General features: G+C 39.5%; 1 protein-coding gene across 2 annotated transcripts; it reads left to right on the top strand.

The window, feature by feature from the left end:
- The first annotated feature begins 183 nt into the window (after window positions 1-183).
- kpna3 (karyopherin subunit alpha 3) lies at window positions 184-18301 on the top strand. 2 transcript variants are annotated; one of them, XM_022740540.1, is made up of 17 exons: window positions 184-303; window positions 3021-3065; window positions 7290-7379; window positions 9679-9708; window positions 10319-10371; window positions 10461-10556; window positions 11994-12079; window positions 12793-12879; window positions 13020-13189; window positions 13509-13553; window positions 13702-13833; window positions 13956-14084; window positions 14467-14571; window positions 14867-14938; window positions 15228-15390; window positions 15650-15744; window positions 15833-18301. In XM_022740540.1, exons 1-17 carry the CDS (start codon window positions 235-237, stop codon window positions 15929-15931), a joined length of 1566 nt encoding a protein of 521 aa, XP_022596261.1. In that variant the 5' UTR covers window positions 184-234; the 3' UTR covers window positions 15932-18301. The 2 variants fall into 2 exon arrangements, with proteins under 2 accessions (XP_022596261.1, XP_022596260.1); XM_022740539.1 differs by having other exon boundaries at window positions 7290-7385.
- The last annotated feature ends 1844 nt before the right edge of the window (window positions 18302-20145 follow it).

Genomic DNA, 20145 nt, shown 5'->3' with positions numbered 1-20145 from the left:
CTGCGGCCGATAAATTGTGGGTGAATTTATTATTACTGCGTCGAGGAAGCCGTGGAAACCAGGACAGCCCGTGAAGGAGTTATGCGTTAACTCCTCCCCTCACTCTGCGATTTGTTACGTCGTCCTCCCCCTCCTCCCCTTCTCCGGATCCAGCATCAGCATAGGAGCTGCCGTGCCTCGTCTTTCACTGAGGAGATCCAGAAAGCCGGAGTAACAGCTAAACCCCTTACAGCCATGGCAGAAAACGCCGGCTTGGAAAACCACCGCATCAAGAGTTTTAAAAATAAGGGACGTGATGTCGAGGTGAGCTGACATTGAAATGCGCATGTAAATACCACGAATCGAATTAGTTTTACGTAGAAAGCGACAGTCTTTGGGCCTCGTTGGGGAGCCTGGCCCCGGCTGCAGCTGCCTGCCAGCTAGCTAGCTAGCTAGCTAACATAAGCTATCGTTAGGAGTTCACCATCAGAAGTGCTTATTTGCCTATATCCGGTTGTCGGTAAATCCCCCCCTAATAGATCGATTGTGATGATAGTTGTCGCATTAACACAAGTGGATGTTGGTTAATAGTAAGCAATATCATAGTTGGACCGTAGGAAATGGGAGAATTAATGGATAGCGATGTAGCTGTCACTGCCAGCTAACGTTAACTAGCTACTTGGATGGACACCGGTCGCTAGCGAGGCTGGGCCTGGCCGGCACCCTAATCTTGACATTTGCTATGTTGTACATCCAACTGACCTTAAGTCACACTAATGCTAACTAGGAAACGTTACATATTTTTGTCATTATTAGTAAAACGTCGGATTATGTTGAATTAACGTCACACGGTTAGTCCACATCAACCTTAACCAAACACTGCCCCTCCTTGTTAGCTTGCTAACGTTGTCAAGCAAACAGCTAGCATGTAATACCAGGTGAGCTAGCTAAACTGAGCTGCTAGCTAAGTCACTAAACTGTTAGCTGAACGGTAATGGTGCCATGACCTGAGTTTTGCGGTCCATTTTGATGTTAAAAAACAGCAAATATATTGCTTACTAAAACCGATGAATGTCACGAAGTTACAGTTTGGTTAGAATTCTTCAGTGAGAAATGGTAATGTTAGACTTGATTACAATTAGCTTGCGTTTCTTTTAAATATAACTTTGCCTAGCGTTGTAAGGCTAGCTCTCAAATTTCATTATGGTTATGCTTACTCATTTTTTCAAACACACATTACTATAATAACGAAATATGAAAGATAATTGTAGGTGCCTTACAGACATGTCACATGTTCTAGAAAACACCACCGGTGTACTTTGTGTCTTACTGGTAAAGCTACAGCCTGAAACGCTGGGCACTGCAGCATCATCCAATTAACAAGTGTAATTTTAAAATTCAGTGACAGCATTTGTCTGTAATGCTCATTGACATGAAGACCAAACCATTTGGCAAAGGCTGTGTTCAGACAAGCCAAGGTAAGGGAAGCTAAAAGTGTTGGACCAAAGGAAGACGTCACAGGAAATAACAAATATCTAGACTTGTTTAGTCTGTATATTTTATAGATGTAATTAATTGATATGCCACTCTTAGCCTAATAGTTAACCAGCAAAGAGACATGCTTGTGCTGGGTTGTTCTGATCTATTGGTAATCCTGAGATAATCCTCAAACAAAGGTATGTCTGAAAATGGCCCCTCAAAATCCATGAGGGTGCTGATTGGAGTTTCACCATCAACTGCCTCAAAGCTCAGATCGATGACCCATAGGTGGTTGTTTTGAAATTCAGTCAGTGTGACAAGCACATGGCTACTATAACAGGCAGACTTTGCTAAGTACATTCCTGATGCTATTTCAGGCATAGATGTCTGACATGGGTCCTCTTAAGAGCCTCTGTATGAATTTGAGTTTTCCTAAAGGGATGACTCAGACTAAAACAGGAAAAAAATGCCAGTTTGGGTTTTATTTATTTAGGTCAGGCATAACAGATTGCTCGTCATTTCTGTCATCATTAGAAACAGCTTTGAATTGCAAAGCAGTAAAGTCTCACATGCTCCAGATCATACTAAGAGCCTCCTTTGTTTTCCTGTATATCATATAAAATGTAGTTATGGTTGTCATTGTCAAGTGTTAATCCCAAAATATCACATCTTTCTTGCCTTGCGAACATGCAGATATTATTTAATTTTCTGTAGGTTGTATCTACTGTGGTGCCTCTATGATCTCCAGCAGTTTTGTAATTGTAAGCATATATTTATTCTAACTTTGTATTTAGGTCCATATTTTGGGTATATCAACCAACAGACTTAGGCAAATTAAGCCAATATAAGTGTATTGGCCTGCATTAATTTCTCTTGACTGTCAGGCAGGACAATGGTATTTTAATGTTCTGCTGGCTGTAAAGGGACATTTTTTGTTTGGGGCAGTATAGTGGCATTGTTGTTATTATGCATTGGGTGGGAGACACCAATCTGCTCTACAGCCTCCTGAGTTATGACTGTCCCAGATTGCGTAAGAGGCTATTTAGGAAGGCAACATGAACCTCTTCAAACAGTCACAAGATGTTAGACCATCTCAAACTGTTCAGGATGAACTGGAAACTCAACAGACACTCAAATACAGCAATTAGTTAAAGTGTCTTCCCTCACTTTTTAAGTTGTTTTATAGATGCCTAGATGTTTTACATAATCTGTTGGTGATGGTTTTTTTCTTTTATGATTCAGTCACAGATTTATGCATAAATTGAAAAAAGTCACGTACTTGAGTAATGCTGTTAAAGTTATGTCATTTCAAATGGTTATAAGATTAAATGGATGAAATTAAGTTGTTTATTAATGAGATGGAAATTGAATGGAAAACATACAACTTGATAACCTTTTTTGATCATGTTGGTTTTTGTGATTTGCCCATTGGGTCATTTTGTTATGCATTTAAAAGGCTCAATGTATATTTATCCACAGCTGTAAATGGTTGAATTTCTCAAAAATGTCAAAAAACAGCAGTTTTCTCATTTACTGTCTTTCTTTTTGTTTCTTTGTTACAGACTATGAGAAGACATCGAAATGAAGTGACAGTTGAGTTGAGAAAGGTGAGAAAAGATGCACCATCTGTCTACACACACATAAACCAAGCCCCAGTCAGAGTATTATAAACCTGCCACAGATTCCAGACAAGTGGAGTTTAACATACTGAGTATATTGAAAATGCAGACTGAGCCATTTTATGTTGAGAACCACTGGGAGGTAACTATACAGTCTGTATGCAAAAAAGTTTGCTAAAAGGTGCAGAGTTGAGCATTTAAGTTCATTACATCTGGAAGCAGTAGCTGCCCATTCCATTACAGGAAGACATTTAATTCATCATTAAAATCAAAAACCTTGCTCAAACCTCTAGTGAATAGGCTGAAATTTTCACAAAGCCTCATTCACCACCCACTATTACACTTGTCTTTGAAACTGATAAAGCTTTTTTCATGAGAACTGTTGCAAGTCATGTATTTTTGGTTTCCATTTTGTCAATACTGCTCAGAGGAACACCACTCCTCCCATAGTTATTAATTACAGCACCAAATACCAACAATCCAACATTCACACCCACTTCACACTATGATTGATAAGCTGAGAGGTGAGAAAGGAGCCAAGGGTTGAACTTCTCTCTTTTGCTCTCCTTTTTCATTTGTTACACAACTATTAGTGGCACTGGTCATGTGAACAACCAAGTGCAACGCTATGATTGATTTCCTGGAGAGACTGTCCGAATGTCGAACATTTAGTCTTACTAACTAGTTCTATAAACTAGTTCAGACAGACCATGAACCAACCTGACATGGATATATTGATCATTTATGGATTTCTGTTGTTGATATGTAATGGTGAGAGTGAAGCCTTTTTTTGCTAAACTTCTTAATTGGGTCGCAATGGGAGATCCAGAGATGAGTGTTCACTACCTGCCAGTTGTCATTTACACTTGACAGCTATCTAACTACAAAAGACCTGCTTATAAATGATGTGATGTTTGTTAACAGACTCTGTTTGGTCTTATTTAACAGCAAAACATGTCACAGCCACACTTGACTTATTATTGTTTCAAGTAGAATATCCAGTTGATACTGAAGGATGTTTCTTTCCTGAGGAAATCATTTTTGGCTGAGCATTAATAGAACAGACATTGGCTTGCAGAGGCAACAATAACAGTCAAGTTTAATTTTGTCCTTTGGTTTACTGAAATAATTAAACTTAATTAGCTACAGCAAATTAAATTTGTTATATTGTAGCCTGAATAAATTCATAGGCACTATTCTTACATTTGTTACAGAACAAACAAATCTTATGCTGTTTCTACCCAATGGTTTATACGCTTCCTTGCAATTCCACATAGATCTCCATAGATTTTCAGACCCAAAAAGGACTAAATTAGCTTCAGCTTTTTCCTAAAAATTGTAATGTGATTGTGATTTTACACTGGACTATTGTGTGTTGTTGATTTGCTGCACTCCCACTGTTCCAACATGGTGATAGTATTGAAAAGAGAGATGAATCTCCATTATTTTGACAGAGCATTATTGTCTGTTTTTGATTTTTTTTTGTTTTACAATATGCACTTTGTGCATATAACATGTTTTCCCCTTTACCCTGCACCATGCACTAATAAATGAAACTATTTATTTATATATATATATATATATAATTGCAACTTTCAGCTGTTTTTTGAGGATGTTATCATGTGCATCAGCTGAACGGTGTTGGAATTTCTATGATATTCGGTTTTGAGTGCATACTGTTTGCAGTCACCAATTGACATATATACATCACAGGATGAAAGCGTTTTCATTTATTGCTTGTTTCAGGGGATATTTGCCTTGATTCTAATCTTCACTTAGTAAAACCCATTCTCAGTTGAATTTCCTGTTAGTTCAGTAGGTTGCCTTGGATAGATGTTGAGGATCATGCTGCAGCTTTAGGATGGCATAGTCCAAAGAGATTTGAAGCATTCACTGTGATCTGAACAGTATGCATTCATGTTGCTGCCATCAGCCGTGACTTCATTAGCGAGCTGGTTCCACTGTCAGCCATACATGCCGCCGTCACGTTTCACAGATGATGTTTTACACTTTGAATCACATTTTTCTCCACACAGTTCTCTCCATTACTATGATATGACTTTTGCCGCATCATCCAGTAACACTTTGTAAATTACTTAAGTAAAAACCCATCAGAGTTCCACAACCAACTGTGACCTGGTTTTTCTATATGTGAGGTCCACAGGAGGTTTTTTATCTTGTGATGAATCCCTGGAGGTTAAGTTGGTGTCATTTTCTCTTGATGGTACTCTGATAGAACCATGTTATACATCCTACAGATGCCTCTTAATCTGTTTGTGGTTGTTCTTTCACCTTTACAAGTATACATCTGTCAGATCATTTGCAGTCGCTGAGCTGTAACCTGTTATAGCAGGGGATGTTTGATGATATAATGATGATATATTTAAAACTAAACCTCACTCTGTTATATCAATATAATTTGGCGAGTATAATCTTGATTTGTGTATGCCAACTCTGTCCAGAGTCAGAAGAAACTAAGGCTAGACTTCAATTTTACACTTCATAGCTGCTTCATTGACACTCACTAGGAGACAGCCTTTGTGGACACTGCATGGTAGGATATTTCTTTCCGACAGTAATGCATTTTCTGGTGAGAACTATGAGTAAAAACTCACTAGAAAAGGTATGCATAAAAATTGTAGATACAGTACAGTAAAGTTAAACTTGAAGCAGATCTTCAAGAAGCTGCTTGTTAAAATCAGACTCAGCACCTGGATTCCAGTTGCAGAGTTCAAGTACTGAGATCATTGGCTCTTGAAGGTTTGAATACAGTGTAACAGGAGTTGAATTTTAACTGTTGCTTTGTCTATTTGCTGTTTTTTTTACTAAGAAATAAGTTCTGTCATGCAGCTTTTAAACTTGCTGATGGGTCTGAAGTTGTTTTCATTTTCACACACAGTTGCAGGCTGATTTGGGTTTGTAACAGATGCATAGATTGCTCACATCTTGGCTGGGTTCATAGTTCTTTGTGTCTGTTTAAATGTAATTATCTGACAACAGGAAGACCAATCTTGATTGTCACATTTTTTGTAGATTTTCTTTGTGTAGATTATACCTGATGACTTTGAGAAATAAAGTGCTAACACAGTCACTATGGCTCAACCACAGGGGTTGTATCTACTGAATAATAGTATCTAAAGTATCTAGTATCTATCTAAATGTATATCCACAACACATTTAATGATCATTTTGGTAGGGTCCATCCTTATTGATAAAATATTCCCACATGAATCTTATCATGTGATATTAGAGTTGTTCCTTCTTCCTTTCCTGGAATAGGAAAGGCGTATGTAGGTAATGGGAGATGAAGGTGCCCTCTGGTTCTGGGAACTGGGTGTCAAACAAAATGGTAGAAATTGAAATGAGTCATTGCCAAGCGATTGCTCAGTACAGTTTAGTTTTCACAGCTCAGCATGGCATAGAATTGACTCCATGAAGAAAATCACAGCATCTAAACACCATACTTATTAAAATGAACATTTAGGTGACGGATTCACATGTAGAAACATGGCTTTGTATAGGGCCACCTGAATGGTATTGGTAATACTAATATGTAAAACTCAAGCACACTTAAGCACTGTGCTTTCAGAGTAAGCCTGAGAATGCTGGTAAACAAGCATCTAGAGCAGCACAGCCATCAACAGTCATTTGGAGAGCACCGTCACAGCCAGGAGTATTAAAATATAGAGCGTCACTGTTGTGGAGTGCTGAGGTGGTCTCAAGTCTAGCACATTCCATTTAGCTGGATCAGAGCAGCAAGAAGCACTGCACTAGCTGATTAGTCATCAGTGACGCACATCAGTATGATGCACAGGAATGTAGGGCAAGGGAATCTCCTCCTACCACTGACTCACATACCCTGTAAATTGATGGGAGGTGTGGGTCCTCCTGCCTGTCTCCATGTACATGTCTGTCTCTGTTTTTCCATCTTGAATGCGGGGGGGGGGGGGTTGGTTGGTTGCACAGTGTGTTAAGGTTCAGTGTCCTTCAAAGATGAATGTGTGTTTGCTTTGTGGATTAGCCTGCAGACAGATTTCTCAGACTTACCAACTTAGAATGGGATTTCAAACTTATGGGCTCTAGAAAGTTCAAGTTTGGAAAAGAGAAAAATAGTTTTCAAGGTAAACCTGTTACTTTAAGAATTCATGAATGCATTAATGAACACGTTCATCTCCCCTCATTGGTTTTCTGTCTTTTTTTCCCTCTTGTCAGAACAAACGAGACGAACATCTACTGAAGAAGAGAAATGTCCCCCTGGAGGAGAGTCTGGAGGACTCTGATGTCGACTCAGACTTCAAAGGAGTAAGTGTGGGTGTCTGGGTATGTGCTTGAGCGAGAGAGATGTAGTGAGACCGGACTGTCTGGATAACAGGTCAGAAGTGTTAAAATCAAGTGGGCAGTGTACTTAATGTGCACTGTGTGTGATACACACTAGAAACAGAACGTTAAGTAGGAATAAAATGTATCTTTGAGGAAAGCTCTGTTACTGGGATTTCCTCCTATATGGAAGCATTTACAGTGCAAATTAAATGTAAGTTTTCATGTTATGATTTGTTATTTCAAAATTAAAAGGGCCAGTTCACCCAAAAATATTTTCTCCTTAGTTGCGATTGAAGGTTCATTCTTGATCTTGGGAAGAGCAGATGACCAAAGTTAATTTAGTGGCTGTTTTGGAGCTTTCAGTCACACATGATCTTCACCAGATGGAGTTTTCCCAATTGTCATGAAATTGTAAATGGTCAAATTTCTAAGAAGTATAGCAGGGTCCAAAAGTCTGAGACTACTTGAGCAAAAGTGGCCTCAGACTTATGGACCCCCCTGTAGTTCCATTTGATAGCTTAAAAAGTAAAGAGCTCAGAGGGTTTGGGTTTGGATTTGGGTCGGGGTCAGGGTTACAGAAATTTGAACATTTACAATTCCATGACAACTGGGTAAACTCCCAACTGCTGGGGAAGGTTGTTTAGCATGTACATCAATTTGTATATTTGGGGATCCTTAATAGCTACTAGATGGCCGGTTTGGTGAGTTTATTTTGTTTATTGCTAGTTGTCGGTAAATGCCGATTTCAGTTTTGTAATATCTGCTGCTGAAACTTCTACCAACACCCCAAAACAATGAAGGTGACTGGAATTTTGTTTGTGCTCCCCACAGCAATAAAAAAATGTTTGATGTTTGCACACTCAACAGCAATGTGTCTTTCCAGTAATAATGTTCTGGTTTTTCAGTATCCACATACCTGGGTCACTGTTTTTCTATTGAAAAATTTATTATAAAACTGATGATAGCATGTACTGTGTATTATCCTGAGAAACCAGGAGAATGTTTCTAGGAAGATGATTTGCTATTAAGTGTTTTTTTTTTATTTTTTATATATATATATATATATATAAATGTTTCCTTGCTTTGGGTACCACAGATGAAATATCATCCGAATTGGCTTTGCGCCAGAAATCTAAGGCAAATCTTCAAACTAGTGCAGATAACATGAACCCTTTAATTATCCCTCACTCAACTAGAGAATTTACAAATATACCATGGTTAATAAAGTCTGTGGTTTGTAGGCCAGAACTTTGCTCCTAAGACTGCAAAAATCATCCTGTTATGCTACTAGTTCTTCTACAAAATGTAATGTGTATTTGGACAGAGACATTTTCTTTTCTCCAAAGCCAGTGATTTCTGATGACATTGTTGCAGTAGGTAAATGATGAGGAATTGCCTGCAGAGGAAGCCAATCTGTGCATCTTAATTACAAACTGAAATTACACTCTCAACTTGTGGCTCACAGAAACATTAGTGAGAAGGGATAAAGGAAATGAAGAGTGCTAATCAAAAGCGGGATTGAATAAGTTTGTTACACCACATGTCCAAGCCATTTCATCCAACATTACTGTTACCTCTGCTGTGTTAGTTCTGTGTATTAGGCACAGAAGTACTGTGAAAGTCACATGGGAGCTGTGATTGAAAGCTAATGCCATCATTGTTTCATTGTTTGTTAATATGAGGAGGTTTTCCAATTTTTGAGCCAGTACAGTATTAGAGAAACTTTAATATAACATTAAATATTTAACAAAATATCACTTTATGTTGATACTGAAACAAGCTAGTCTGGAGGTGGGTACTTATTTCTTTGAGCCCTGTCACACTGAAAACAGAGAGGGTGCAGTTCACAGTGACTTCCTTCTTATGTTTCAGTTGAAAGCCAAAAAGCCAGCAAGAATTTTGCATATTCTGCATTTATAATTTACATGTCAGACACCAAGGTGCAGTGGTCAAGCTCAATATAGGCACAGAAACCATTTTAGCATATTTATATAACTTAGTATTTATATAATTCAGTTTGGTATGGGTACTTACACTTGTTTAGTTTGTTATGCTGCAAAGGTATTTAAAATATAATTACGTCAACCTCACATCAAAATTGTATCCTCCACATTGTATCTACTGAGATTCTGTCATCAATTTTTATTTGCTGGTTGATACAATAATGTTCAAAAGGAGTAACTACAGCCCTGACATTGAATGGAGTACACTTTTCAAATTATGACAGTGCTAATGTATTATAAATAATTACTAATATTCCTCTTTATTTCTTTTTGTGCAGCAAAATGTTACACTTGATGCCATCTTACAGGTAAGAGTTAACATCATTCAAGCGGTCCCTTATGCAGTACTGTGCAAAAGTAAATTAAGTAACTTCATACAAAGTGTAATAAACTGAAAAAAGTTGAATCAACCAGTATTTGGTCATCTTTTTGTCTTTCTAAACAGCTCCAGTTCCCTTATGTGCACTTTCACGTAATTTTTCAATGTGCTCAGCAGGCAGGCTGTCCCAAGCATCTTGGAGAATTTGCCACAGTTCTTCTGTGGATTTAGTCTCTGTCTTCTGTCTCCTCATGTAATCCCAGACTGACTCTGTGATGTTGAGATTAGGGCTCTGTAGAAGAGAAACCATCTGCTGCAGGACTGATTGTTCTTCTTGCTGAAGATAGTTCTTTATGACTCTTGCTGTATGTTTTTGGTGTGTATCATGCTGCAGAATGAGTTTGGGACCAATCGGATGCCTCCCTGATGCTGTTGATAGCTAAGAACCTAAACATCAATCTAAACAAATGCCTAAAATGTTTGCACAGTACTGTGCATTGGCCTTTTCCAAATGTAACAGCTGTAGCCTCTTAGTTGTTGGCTTATTATGTTGTTCTAACATTTGTTATGGCCATCGCTCTTGCTTCTTGCATCTACAGAATGCTACCAGCGATAATGCAGTGATACAGCTCAGTGCTGTACAAGCAGCCAGGTGAGTTACTGACAGAATACACACATACACACACCAGCTGTTTTTATATACGTAGTTCTTGAGATTTCTTTTTCCCTGCTTTTTGTTAGAAAACTGCTCTCAAGTGACAGAAACCCTCCCATCGACGACTTGATAAAGTCTGGGATCCTGCCCATTTTAGTTAAATGCCTGGAAAGGGACGACAAGTAAGTCTGCTTCCAAAACAGTTTGTGTTTGTCGTTAGTCTTACTTATGTCTCATGCTGGGTGTTCGAGTTGATACGACTGGAGACTGGTGTGCAGTTTGTGATGGATTACTGATGCCTGCCCCATCAAGTCTTTGCCCCAACAGAGACTGTGTGTGTGTGTGTGTGTGTGTCTGTGTGTGTGTGTGTATGTCCTACTGTGTCCACACGTGAGAGTGTGTGGAGGAACGCAGGGCAGTTGGCTGGTCCTCTCAGTCCAGGCCAAGCCAAATATAACAGCATTCCTGTCTCTTGGAGTTCCCCAATTCCCAGGACCTTGTGTTCACTGAGGGGGCAGACTGAATAGTTGGGGTTGAAAAAAACATTTAAGGAAGAAGTTGTAAGGATTTTGCTATGACAACCTGAAACATAAGGCATCACGTTAACAAGGTACACAAGCCCATGTTGGACAATTTTGTCATTTTTAGTTTGTACAGAATGCAGAAATGCAGTACAACCCATGTTCATCCATCAAGAAAAATAATTGTCTACCATGTTGCCCCTAGCATTATGGCAGAAAGACAAGCCAGCTCAGCTTGACATAATGAGGTACATAATTACAATGAAATGAACAGAATTAAAACCAGCACTACTTGACATGAACAACAAAAATATATTTTCTGAGGTCTTCAAATTAAATCTGTGAATTCACAATAGGGGAGAAACTAAAACCAAGTTGTCCACAGGCAACCACAGTGGCAGGTTAATCACAAAGAGTACCACACACTGTTTACTGTTTTACATCCCACCTAAAACTTAAGAAACCAGTAGGAACTCAAGGTCACGGCTGGTTGTATGATGATATATTTAGTGGGGTAGACGGACTTACCACCTTTTGCCATGATTTACTAGTATTTGGCTGGCAGCTGGTGTGAGGATCACCTGCCACTGTTTGATGTCTAATATTTAGTGATCTTTTTTTTTTTTTTTACAATCAATTTATGACTGTCCTCCCTTTTGAGCACGGCCCCGGTTTGCCGAACAGCATGTCTAGGCCACTGATCCATCCAGCGTTAGCCACCACACAAACTCTGTTTTTACCAGGATTTCATGGAGAGTGTGAAACTGGTTATTAATCTCTCTTTATAGAAACCAATAATAGAAAACTCCTCTATGTCCACATGAGCAACAAGTTTTTGATTAAAATAGGGTTGAGGTACATTGCTCTAAAAAGTCCTTCTAGTACTGGCAGCCCAAAAACGGATAAGTGTGTTAGGTGCTTGGGGGATGAATCACTCTTGGAAAAAGATGTAAAGGCAGCTGGAAAATCAGGAAATGTGCAATTCAGTGTTTATCATTATCATTATTATTTCATTTCCCCCGTTATGTCCCAGTCTGCTGTGAAACTTTTAAACTAAACAAGCTTTCTTTACCTGGTTTTGTTTTCTTTGTCCTCCAGCCCCTCTCTTCAGTTTGAGGCAGCTTGGGCTCTGACCAACATTGCGTCTGGGACTTCAGCACAGACTCAGGCTGTGGTTAAATCCAGTAAGTTGACCCCACATTCTGTCTTCCCTGATGTTACCCCTTCAGTCTGTGTTTGTGTACTGTCTGCAATCTGCCAAGCAAACGCATTTATTTGTTTTTTCACTCAATGAGGCACAGCCATTTTTTGGATGATGGCTTTGTTTCAACATAAGAGTGGTGTGTTATCTAATAAAAACAACATGACTGGAGAGTAGGAACCATGATCAGTATTCATATGATTACCGGGCTGTCACAGAGAGAGGATATGTTTACTTAAATCCAAGTATATATAAAATACAGTTAGACATTTCATATGTTTTTGTGTAAAAATTACAAATCTCCATCAAACCTTTCTGAATAAAAGCTGTGTGTTCAGCTTGAATTGGTCTAACTTTCAAGAATTTAGGCTAGCCTAAGTTAAACTTGACCTTTTATTTTTTTAAAAATTTGTTTATGTGTCATTTTAAAACATTAAGATTTGATGATTTACCTGAGCGTGTGCATTGGTTGTGTGGCTCTAAATGGGCATTTGCAGTTGGGCTACTTTATACAAATTAACTGGGTCATTACATGTTTTTATTTTATTTAGATTAACTGGACGTCCTGTGACAGTGTCATGGATTTATGTTTATTTTATTTGACTTTGAATGTGTCCAGGCAACAGAGCTTATCGCTGAAGTTGCACAATCTGTCACGTTGGGCAAATGTTTTGATATATTGATGTTTGTGTCCAGATGCAGTGCCCCTCTTCCTGCGACTGCTACACTCCCCCCACCAAAACGTTTGTGAACAGGCTGTATGGGCTTTAGGAAACATTATAGGTAAGTAAAGTCAGATAGAAGTGTGTGTATGTGTGTGTATGTGTGTGTATATATATATATATATATTAATATATTATTATATATATAGTGTGGAAGCAGCTCTTCAGAGTTATGTTGACCTCTGCCCTTTGCTTGCCCAGGTGATGGTCCACAGTGCAGGGATTATGTCATCTCCCTGGGTGTGGTCAAGCCCCTGCTTTCATTCATCAACCCATCAATCCCCATTACCTTCCTCCGCAATGTTACCTGGGTCATTGTTAACCTCTGCCGCAACAAGGATCCACCACCACCAATGGAGACTGTGCAGGAGGTGGGTGGGTGTGCGTGTGTACAGGCTTTCATGTGCCAGACAGATGGATGTTGCTTTGCAGTTGACTGTCACTGCAGGCTGAGTCACAGAGAGCGTTTCAGTAGCCAAATCAGCATCAACACCCAGTGGAGTTTGTAACTATAAAGCTCTTCTGGCGCCATTTGAAGACCATTTGAAGTCTGGTTTTGACAGCTATTCATTTGTGATTTTTTTTTTTTTCTTTTGTCTTTTCACTGCGCCCTGTTTTTGCCTTCATCTGATCCATCTACTCCTCTGCCTACATCCAACCCACTCACAACCTACTTTTCTTTCCCCACAGATTTTGCCCGCCCTCTGTGTGCTAATATATCACACCGATATAAATGTAAGTATAAGAGTGAAGAGTGATTATCAGTCATTTACTGTTTACTGATTCCCACAGTTTTCAGAGAAAAATCCCAAATTCTTTTTGTGTTGCCAACTTGCCATAGATCTTAACTGCATACATTTTTTTGTGTTTTGTGTCTGTTTAGATCCTAGTAGACACAGTGTGGGCTCTGTCCTATCTGACGGACGGAGGCAACGAGCAGATCCAGATGGTCATTGATTCTGGAGTTGTTCCATTTCTTGTGCCTCTCCTCAGCCATCAGGAGGTGAAAGTTCAGGTGAGGACTTATAGGGCCAATTCACTAGTTTTTTCCCGTCTGTAGAGAGATGACCATTTTCATTTTCATCCTCCATGAATTAATAAGATTTTCATTCCTCCTCTTTGTCCTAAAAACTGCAGACGGCAGCTCTGAGGGCAGTGGGAAATATTGTAACAGGGACAGACGAGCAGACACAGGTTGTGCTCAACTGTGATGTCCTCTCACATTTCCCCAACCTGCTCACACACCCTAAAGAAAAGATCAACAAGGTATCTTTTAATTGCTATGGACCCTCTTGTAAGTCTAAAATAAGGTTTGAATAGAATATCATAGCCACAATTTATTTATTTTTGATTTTGTATGTCTGGTGTTTTTTTATGGCCTAGTATGGAAACAGGAATAAGGTTTCTGCTGAAATCATTCTTAATGGAGGTTTCACTTTAGCCTTTATTGTTACAAACATGTTCAATGGATTTCCATGTTAAGGTGATACAGCCAGATACGATATGTGGAACGATGTGTAAGAGACTTATGAATTGGAGCCAGCACCAGAGTTTTGGCCAAACCCAAAAATGACGAATGTCACTGAACGAGTATTTGTGTGTGGAAGCTTTAGTGCTGGTTTTGAATTTGTGATGGCTCTGTTTGCAGGAAGCAGTCTGGTTCCTGTCCAACATTACAGCTGGGAACCAGCAGCAGGTCCAAGCTGTGATCGATGCTGGCCTGATTCCTATGATCATTCACCAACTGGCTAAGGTTTGTTCACAGTGGAAGAGCAGAAAAGAAATTCTTTAAGCTTTATATCCTATACCCTTCTATTCAGTTTTCTCAACAGATGGTACCAGACTCGATGCACAATGCTGGCATTGATTTTATGTCAGTTGCATCGACACATTCCACATTTTGTAGCCAGTGAAATAACACAACTTTTGATAAATGAAAAACACACTTAATGCAAACGTAGCCTAGATTTTCTGTGAACCTTGGCATCGTGCTTTTGTAAAAAAGACCCGGTATGTGTACATCTTAGTGACAGCCTGTCTCTCTACAGGGTGACTTTGGCACTCAGAAGGAGGCAGCATGGGCCATCAGCAACCTCACCATCAGTGGGAGGAAAGACCAGGTGAGCTGGGCTTTGGGACCATTGATGTAGAAATGTGGTGCATGTGTTTAAAAACGTTTGCTGATATTTTTTATTCAACATAAATATTTTTATTTAAACTGCAGAAATCACGCTTAATATGTGAGTCAGTCATTTAATATTCTATCATTTTGATAGAAAATGTTTACCCCACAATTTCAATTTATGAAGGTCATTGTGAGTGAATTATAAGGACATGTTCCACACTTGTAACCATGTACCTATGTTGTAATCAAGTATGGATGTGGTGTGTATGTGTGGGTTTGTGTAGGTGGAGTTTCTGGTGGAGCAGAATGTTATCCCTCCATTCTGTAGCCTGCTGTCAGTGAAGGACTCCCAGGTGGTGCAGGTAGTCCTGGATGGCCTCAAGAATATCCTCATCATGGCAGGAGATGAAGCCAGCACCATTGCTGAGATCATTGAGGAGTGTGGAGGTCTGTTTCTTGCATTACTCCTCAGTCTGATCTCTTTATTTGTCTGAATTATCTTATCATTTTAAACGGTTGCGCTTTTTGTTGGAAGTTGTTGCAATTTCTTTTTCAGGGACTAGCATTGTAAGATTTTTTTATATATAATTTTTTCAATATTTGGCGAATAAGTGCATGTTTTTCTCAGTCATTAAAAAGACGAGGAGAAATGTTACGTTTGTCATTGTTTTGTTTTTTTTTTTGTTTTTTTTGTTTTGTTTTACAGGTTTGGAGAAGATAGAAAATCTGCAGCAGCACGAGAATGAGGATATCTACAAACTAGCCTTTGAGATTATCGATCAGTACTTTTCAGGAGATGATGTGAGTTTATCACCAGTGATTTTACACTTTAAGATTTTCATCTGTTTTTCTTGCGCAGTCATCAAATTATCATGCATGTCTTTTTCAGATTGATGAAGATCCCAGCTTGATCCCTGAAACCACTCAAGGAGGAACCTTTAATTTTGATCCAGCTTCCAACATGCAAACAAAGGAGTTTAATTTCTGAAAGCCAGGATGTTTGGTTCAACCAGCTGCACGGGTACTCTGTAATCACCCCAGACATTCATCCATCTCTCCTCCAACCTGGCAACCTGGTACCGAAGGATTTACTTAGCATCACTTCAACATGGAAACTCACCACTGAAGGATTTACCCACCTCTGCACTGCGGGGTGTTTTTTCTTTTTAAATGGTCATCCTTCACAGAACACGGCAACCCTTCATAGGAGACCTGGTCACTCAACAGGCACCATCACCATCTGGCAACCTGCATCAGGAGGATTGTCAGTATTCTCTGCCAGTGCTTCTAAATATCACACAAAAATAAAAACCAGAAGGAAGAAAAAGCCTTCATGGCAATATTTAATTGCCAAATGTCAAGTCCTCACAAAGACAAAAACACAAGCACATTTCCAGACACACACACACACATATACACTCTTTTTGACACCTAGAATTTGTGTGCATACTTCTGTTAGAAGCCATCATATCACTTATGGGGAAGAAATACTGCTGTTTGTTTGTGGTTTATTTTTGTGCTTTCCCTCCCCTGGATTGTCCTCTGGTGTTACTTCACCCTCATGCACGCACACTGACATTCATGTACACACATCAACACACTTAGTCACACTGATACCTGATGGCCGGGCACCCAAATAACCCCCTCTCACCCAGTTTAAAGAGTTAATCCCAGAGCTAAGCCATGATTAACCACGGACCCCCACTGCCCTCCCAGGAGACTCCTGGGGCAGGTGGAGGGGTGAAAGGGCTCTAAGGCAAAAAGAGGACTCCGTGGCAAACTGACTGATGGGACTTCTGACTCAATGACGTCACTTTTTTTAATGTGACCTCTGTTGAATTATCAAACTTAATGTTTGTTTAAGAAAATCATCAAAAATGTGAAGAAAATGCCATAATATTTTTTTCCAATTCATACAACTGTAAGACCTGCTAATTGCCTGCTTCTGATTCAGCAGAGCGACAACATTTTTGTTTTTTCCGGATGTGAATACCTGTCACAGGAGGAAGCAACTTTAGGTGAAGGCGCAGAGACTTAAGAGAAAAGGAACATGTCAGCTGTAGCATTTATCCCCCTGCCCCCCCCACAGGACATCCATTTGTGCAACATGAGCTTGGTCACGCCTGTGATCCAGTGAACTGTTTGCTCAGGACTCCCCTGTAATGTGAAACTCAGAAAGGGGGTTTAACAAAAAACAAAAAAAAAATCAAACTTAAATCAACCCAAATTGCTTATCTGACTTTAAGCTTATTTTAATTCTTTTAAACCTTCAATCAAATATTTTAGGTTCATGTTTCAGCTTCCTCTGGTTGAGTCTGTGGAGCTTCCATATGTCTGTTTTTGTTTTTTCCTTCTCTTCAGTCTTATGCACACGTCTGAGAGGCATATTGATGTCTGCCTGCAGAAAGGGACCTATACTCACTGAAGACTAAGCTTGTATAAGGAGTACAGGTCCTGAACTTTACTATACTTAACTACTTTCAATGAAGAGGTCACATGTCATCACTCAATTTGAATAATTGTAGAAAAATGTGATGTGTATCTCTCCTTGCCGTCTAATGAATATATGAATATATTTACATAAAGCCTGTACAAAGCTGCTGCAGCTGACAGTCATTGGATGGACGATAACCTTACTGTCAAAGATGGCTGGGGAGGTTTTTTTTTTTTTTCTTTTCTTTTTTTTTTTTTCTTTTTTTTTTGAAGCAATATTTCGTTGTTTCATTGTTTTTATTTTTGACTTGCATATGTATTGTGATGACATGCTGATAAATTGGAACAGGCTGTGTTTTTCTTCTCTTCGTAGTGGTGACGGGCTGTTTAAAATGTACCGTCCCATGTCCCAGTTGGTGTGTTGGTTCGGGTTCGAGTTGTCAAAAGTCTTGAGCCCGACCCTAGCCCTGGTCTCGAAGACTTTATGATCCTCTGGATGGCTGCTAACTACTGAGAGGGGGTCATAGCAGGGGAGGGAGGGGGGTCACACTGGGGTTTTAAATATTGGGTGGGGTTGTTATGAGCAGCCCAGGCTTGTTTTTGGGACTAGCTGTTTATTACTGAACAAAACTATAGAGAGGGTGTACAGTCATGAACTAGCAGACTAGACCGAGCCACTTTAAAGATTTACAATTTCGTTGCCTTGTATCTGAATTGGATACAAGCTTATGTTTGTTGCAAGATTTTTACTTGCTAATGAAAAGTTGTTTTAAATAAAATAATAGGAGAAAAGCAACAGACAGCGTTTTGGCCTCTGATTGTTTATATCTTTTTATAAATTTTAGATTGAATTCTTCTCTTTAAGGTGGCTCATTGATGCTTTCAACTCTTGTGCATATTAAAGACAAGAATGAGTTGAAAATCATTGTGCCTTTTGTTTTTCATTTCAACTAAAACTAGGTTTTATTGAATAGAAAAGATTCTTTGAGCGACTGGAGAATTTTGAAATGGGAGATGTGGCTGCAGTAATATTATGTGGCCTCCCTGTTGTTGGAGTTTGCCATGGGAATGGTCAATGCTGCTCTCTGCTGTTGAGAGTAACTGCTCCCCTCCAATCTTACCCACTGAACATTGTAACACACCATTTCTCCCACTCACTACCCCCCCCTCCCTCCCCACCATATTGCCATATTTCAGTCAGGGGATTTTGATATCATCTCCTCTCATCTCGCCCTCAGGACATGATCTGTGTTTCTGATCCTAACCAAAATAAACTTGCTGTTTAGCCGCTGGATCCTCCATGCCTGCAAGTGTTGTGATTCACACATACAGTAGCTGTTGGTTAAATTTAAGTTGCATGAATGTGAATGTGACTAGCTTTTAACAAAGAGATTCCAAGTGTGTGAGAGACAGACCCATTTTTTTTTTTTTTTGGTTTTTTTCATGCTCTTGAATTTGTTTTCAAGATCTGCATCACTTCTTCTCTGTGGATTGATCATATCTTGTCAAACAGAGTTTTTAAGTTCTCTTACTCCTCATGGTTTTTCTGTGATGTGCTCTTTACATTACAGGTGAGATCCGTCAGCAACAAAAACAGTATGGGGGTCATGATGGTCCTGGATTCCTCTCCTCCTCCAGGTGATGTTTGTGAATTCACTTCATCCCAAAGAAACATCTGACTCGTGTACAGCAGTGGGGACCCCAGGCTGGTTTCTGGCCCACACATTTTCACTCCTGAAAATGAGGTTACACTGAGCACTTGGAACAGCTCATTGTGTATTCAACATGTTTTGTTTTGTAAGTGGCATAGTTTCTGTCTGCTGAATCCATGCAAGTGCCTTGGTGAACACACTGACTTGAGGGTAATGATTAACCTCAGGCCTGCAGACACTGAATTTGGGTTTTGGATGGGGTGTGTATCCAGAAAGTGCATAGTAAGATAACAGGCCTGTAAGTGGAACATTTACGCTGCTCGACCTAGATCCAGATTCCACAGGCCCCAGGTTTACTGTGAGGCAGTTACTTTGGTAATTTCATTGCAATTTTTGGGTACAGTATATGCACAGACACAGAAAGATGTAAATTGAAATGGTAAGGGCCTTGAGGCAGCTCTGGCTTTTTACCTAATCAAAAGGTCCTGTCTTGTATAACTACATCAGCATCTAACTTTAATGTATGCATAATGACCAGAAACCGACACAGCAAAACCTGAGGCAGGAGAGTTTTCCATCAGAGAAATGATCTGAGCTGAGATCCTGAGTTCACGTTTGACCTCGGAGAAACAGCAGTTGACAAAACAATCGCACCACAGTAGCTGTTCTGGAGCTTTCTATCATGTTACACAATCTTCCTCTGCAGATGGAGGTGCCCAAGAAGATTGTCTTTGATAGTTTTTTTTTTATCAGTTAACTTCTCACAGTGTAGTAAAAAGAAAAAAAAATCCTTTAAAATGGCTCCAGTTCTTCTTGGTACACGTGCACATAGTTTTTGGCAGGTCGGTTGTTCCAAGCATCTTGGAGAAACTTGCCTCAGTTCTTCTGAGGGTTTAGTCTTTCTCATTGTCTCCTGTCTCTTCATGCAATCCCAGACTGACTCCATGATATTGGGATCAGAGCTCTGTGGGTGCCAGACCATCTGCTGCAGGACTCCTTGTTCTTCTTGTTGCTGAAAATAGATCTTTATGACTGGCTGTATGTTTGGGGTCATTGTCATGCTGCAGACTGAATTTTGGACACCTCCATCTTTTTCGGACACCTCCACCTCCATCTC

Source organism: Seriola dumerili, unplaced genomic scaffold, assembly GCF_002260705.1.
Source record: "Seriola dumerili isolate Sdu_G_001 unplaced genomic scaffold, Sdu_1.0 BDQW01000052.1, whole genome shotgun sequence".
In the NCBI taxonomy this organism is placed as follows: domain Eukaryota; kingdom Metazoa; phylum Chordata; class Actinopteri; order Carangiformes; family Carangidae; genus Seriola; species Seriola dumerili.
This window is presented reverse-complemented; position numbering and strand designations above follow the sequence as displayed.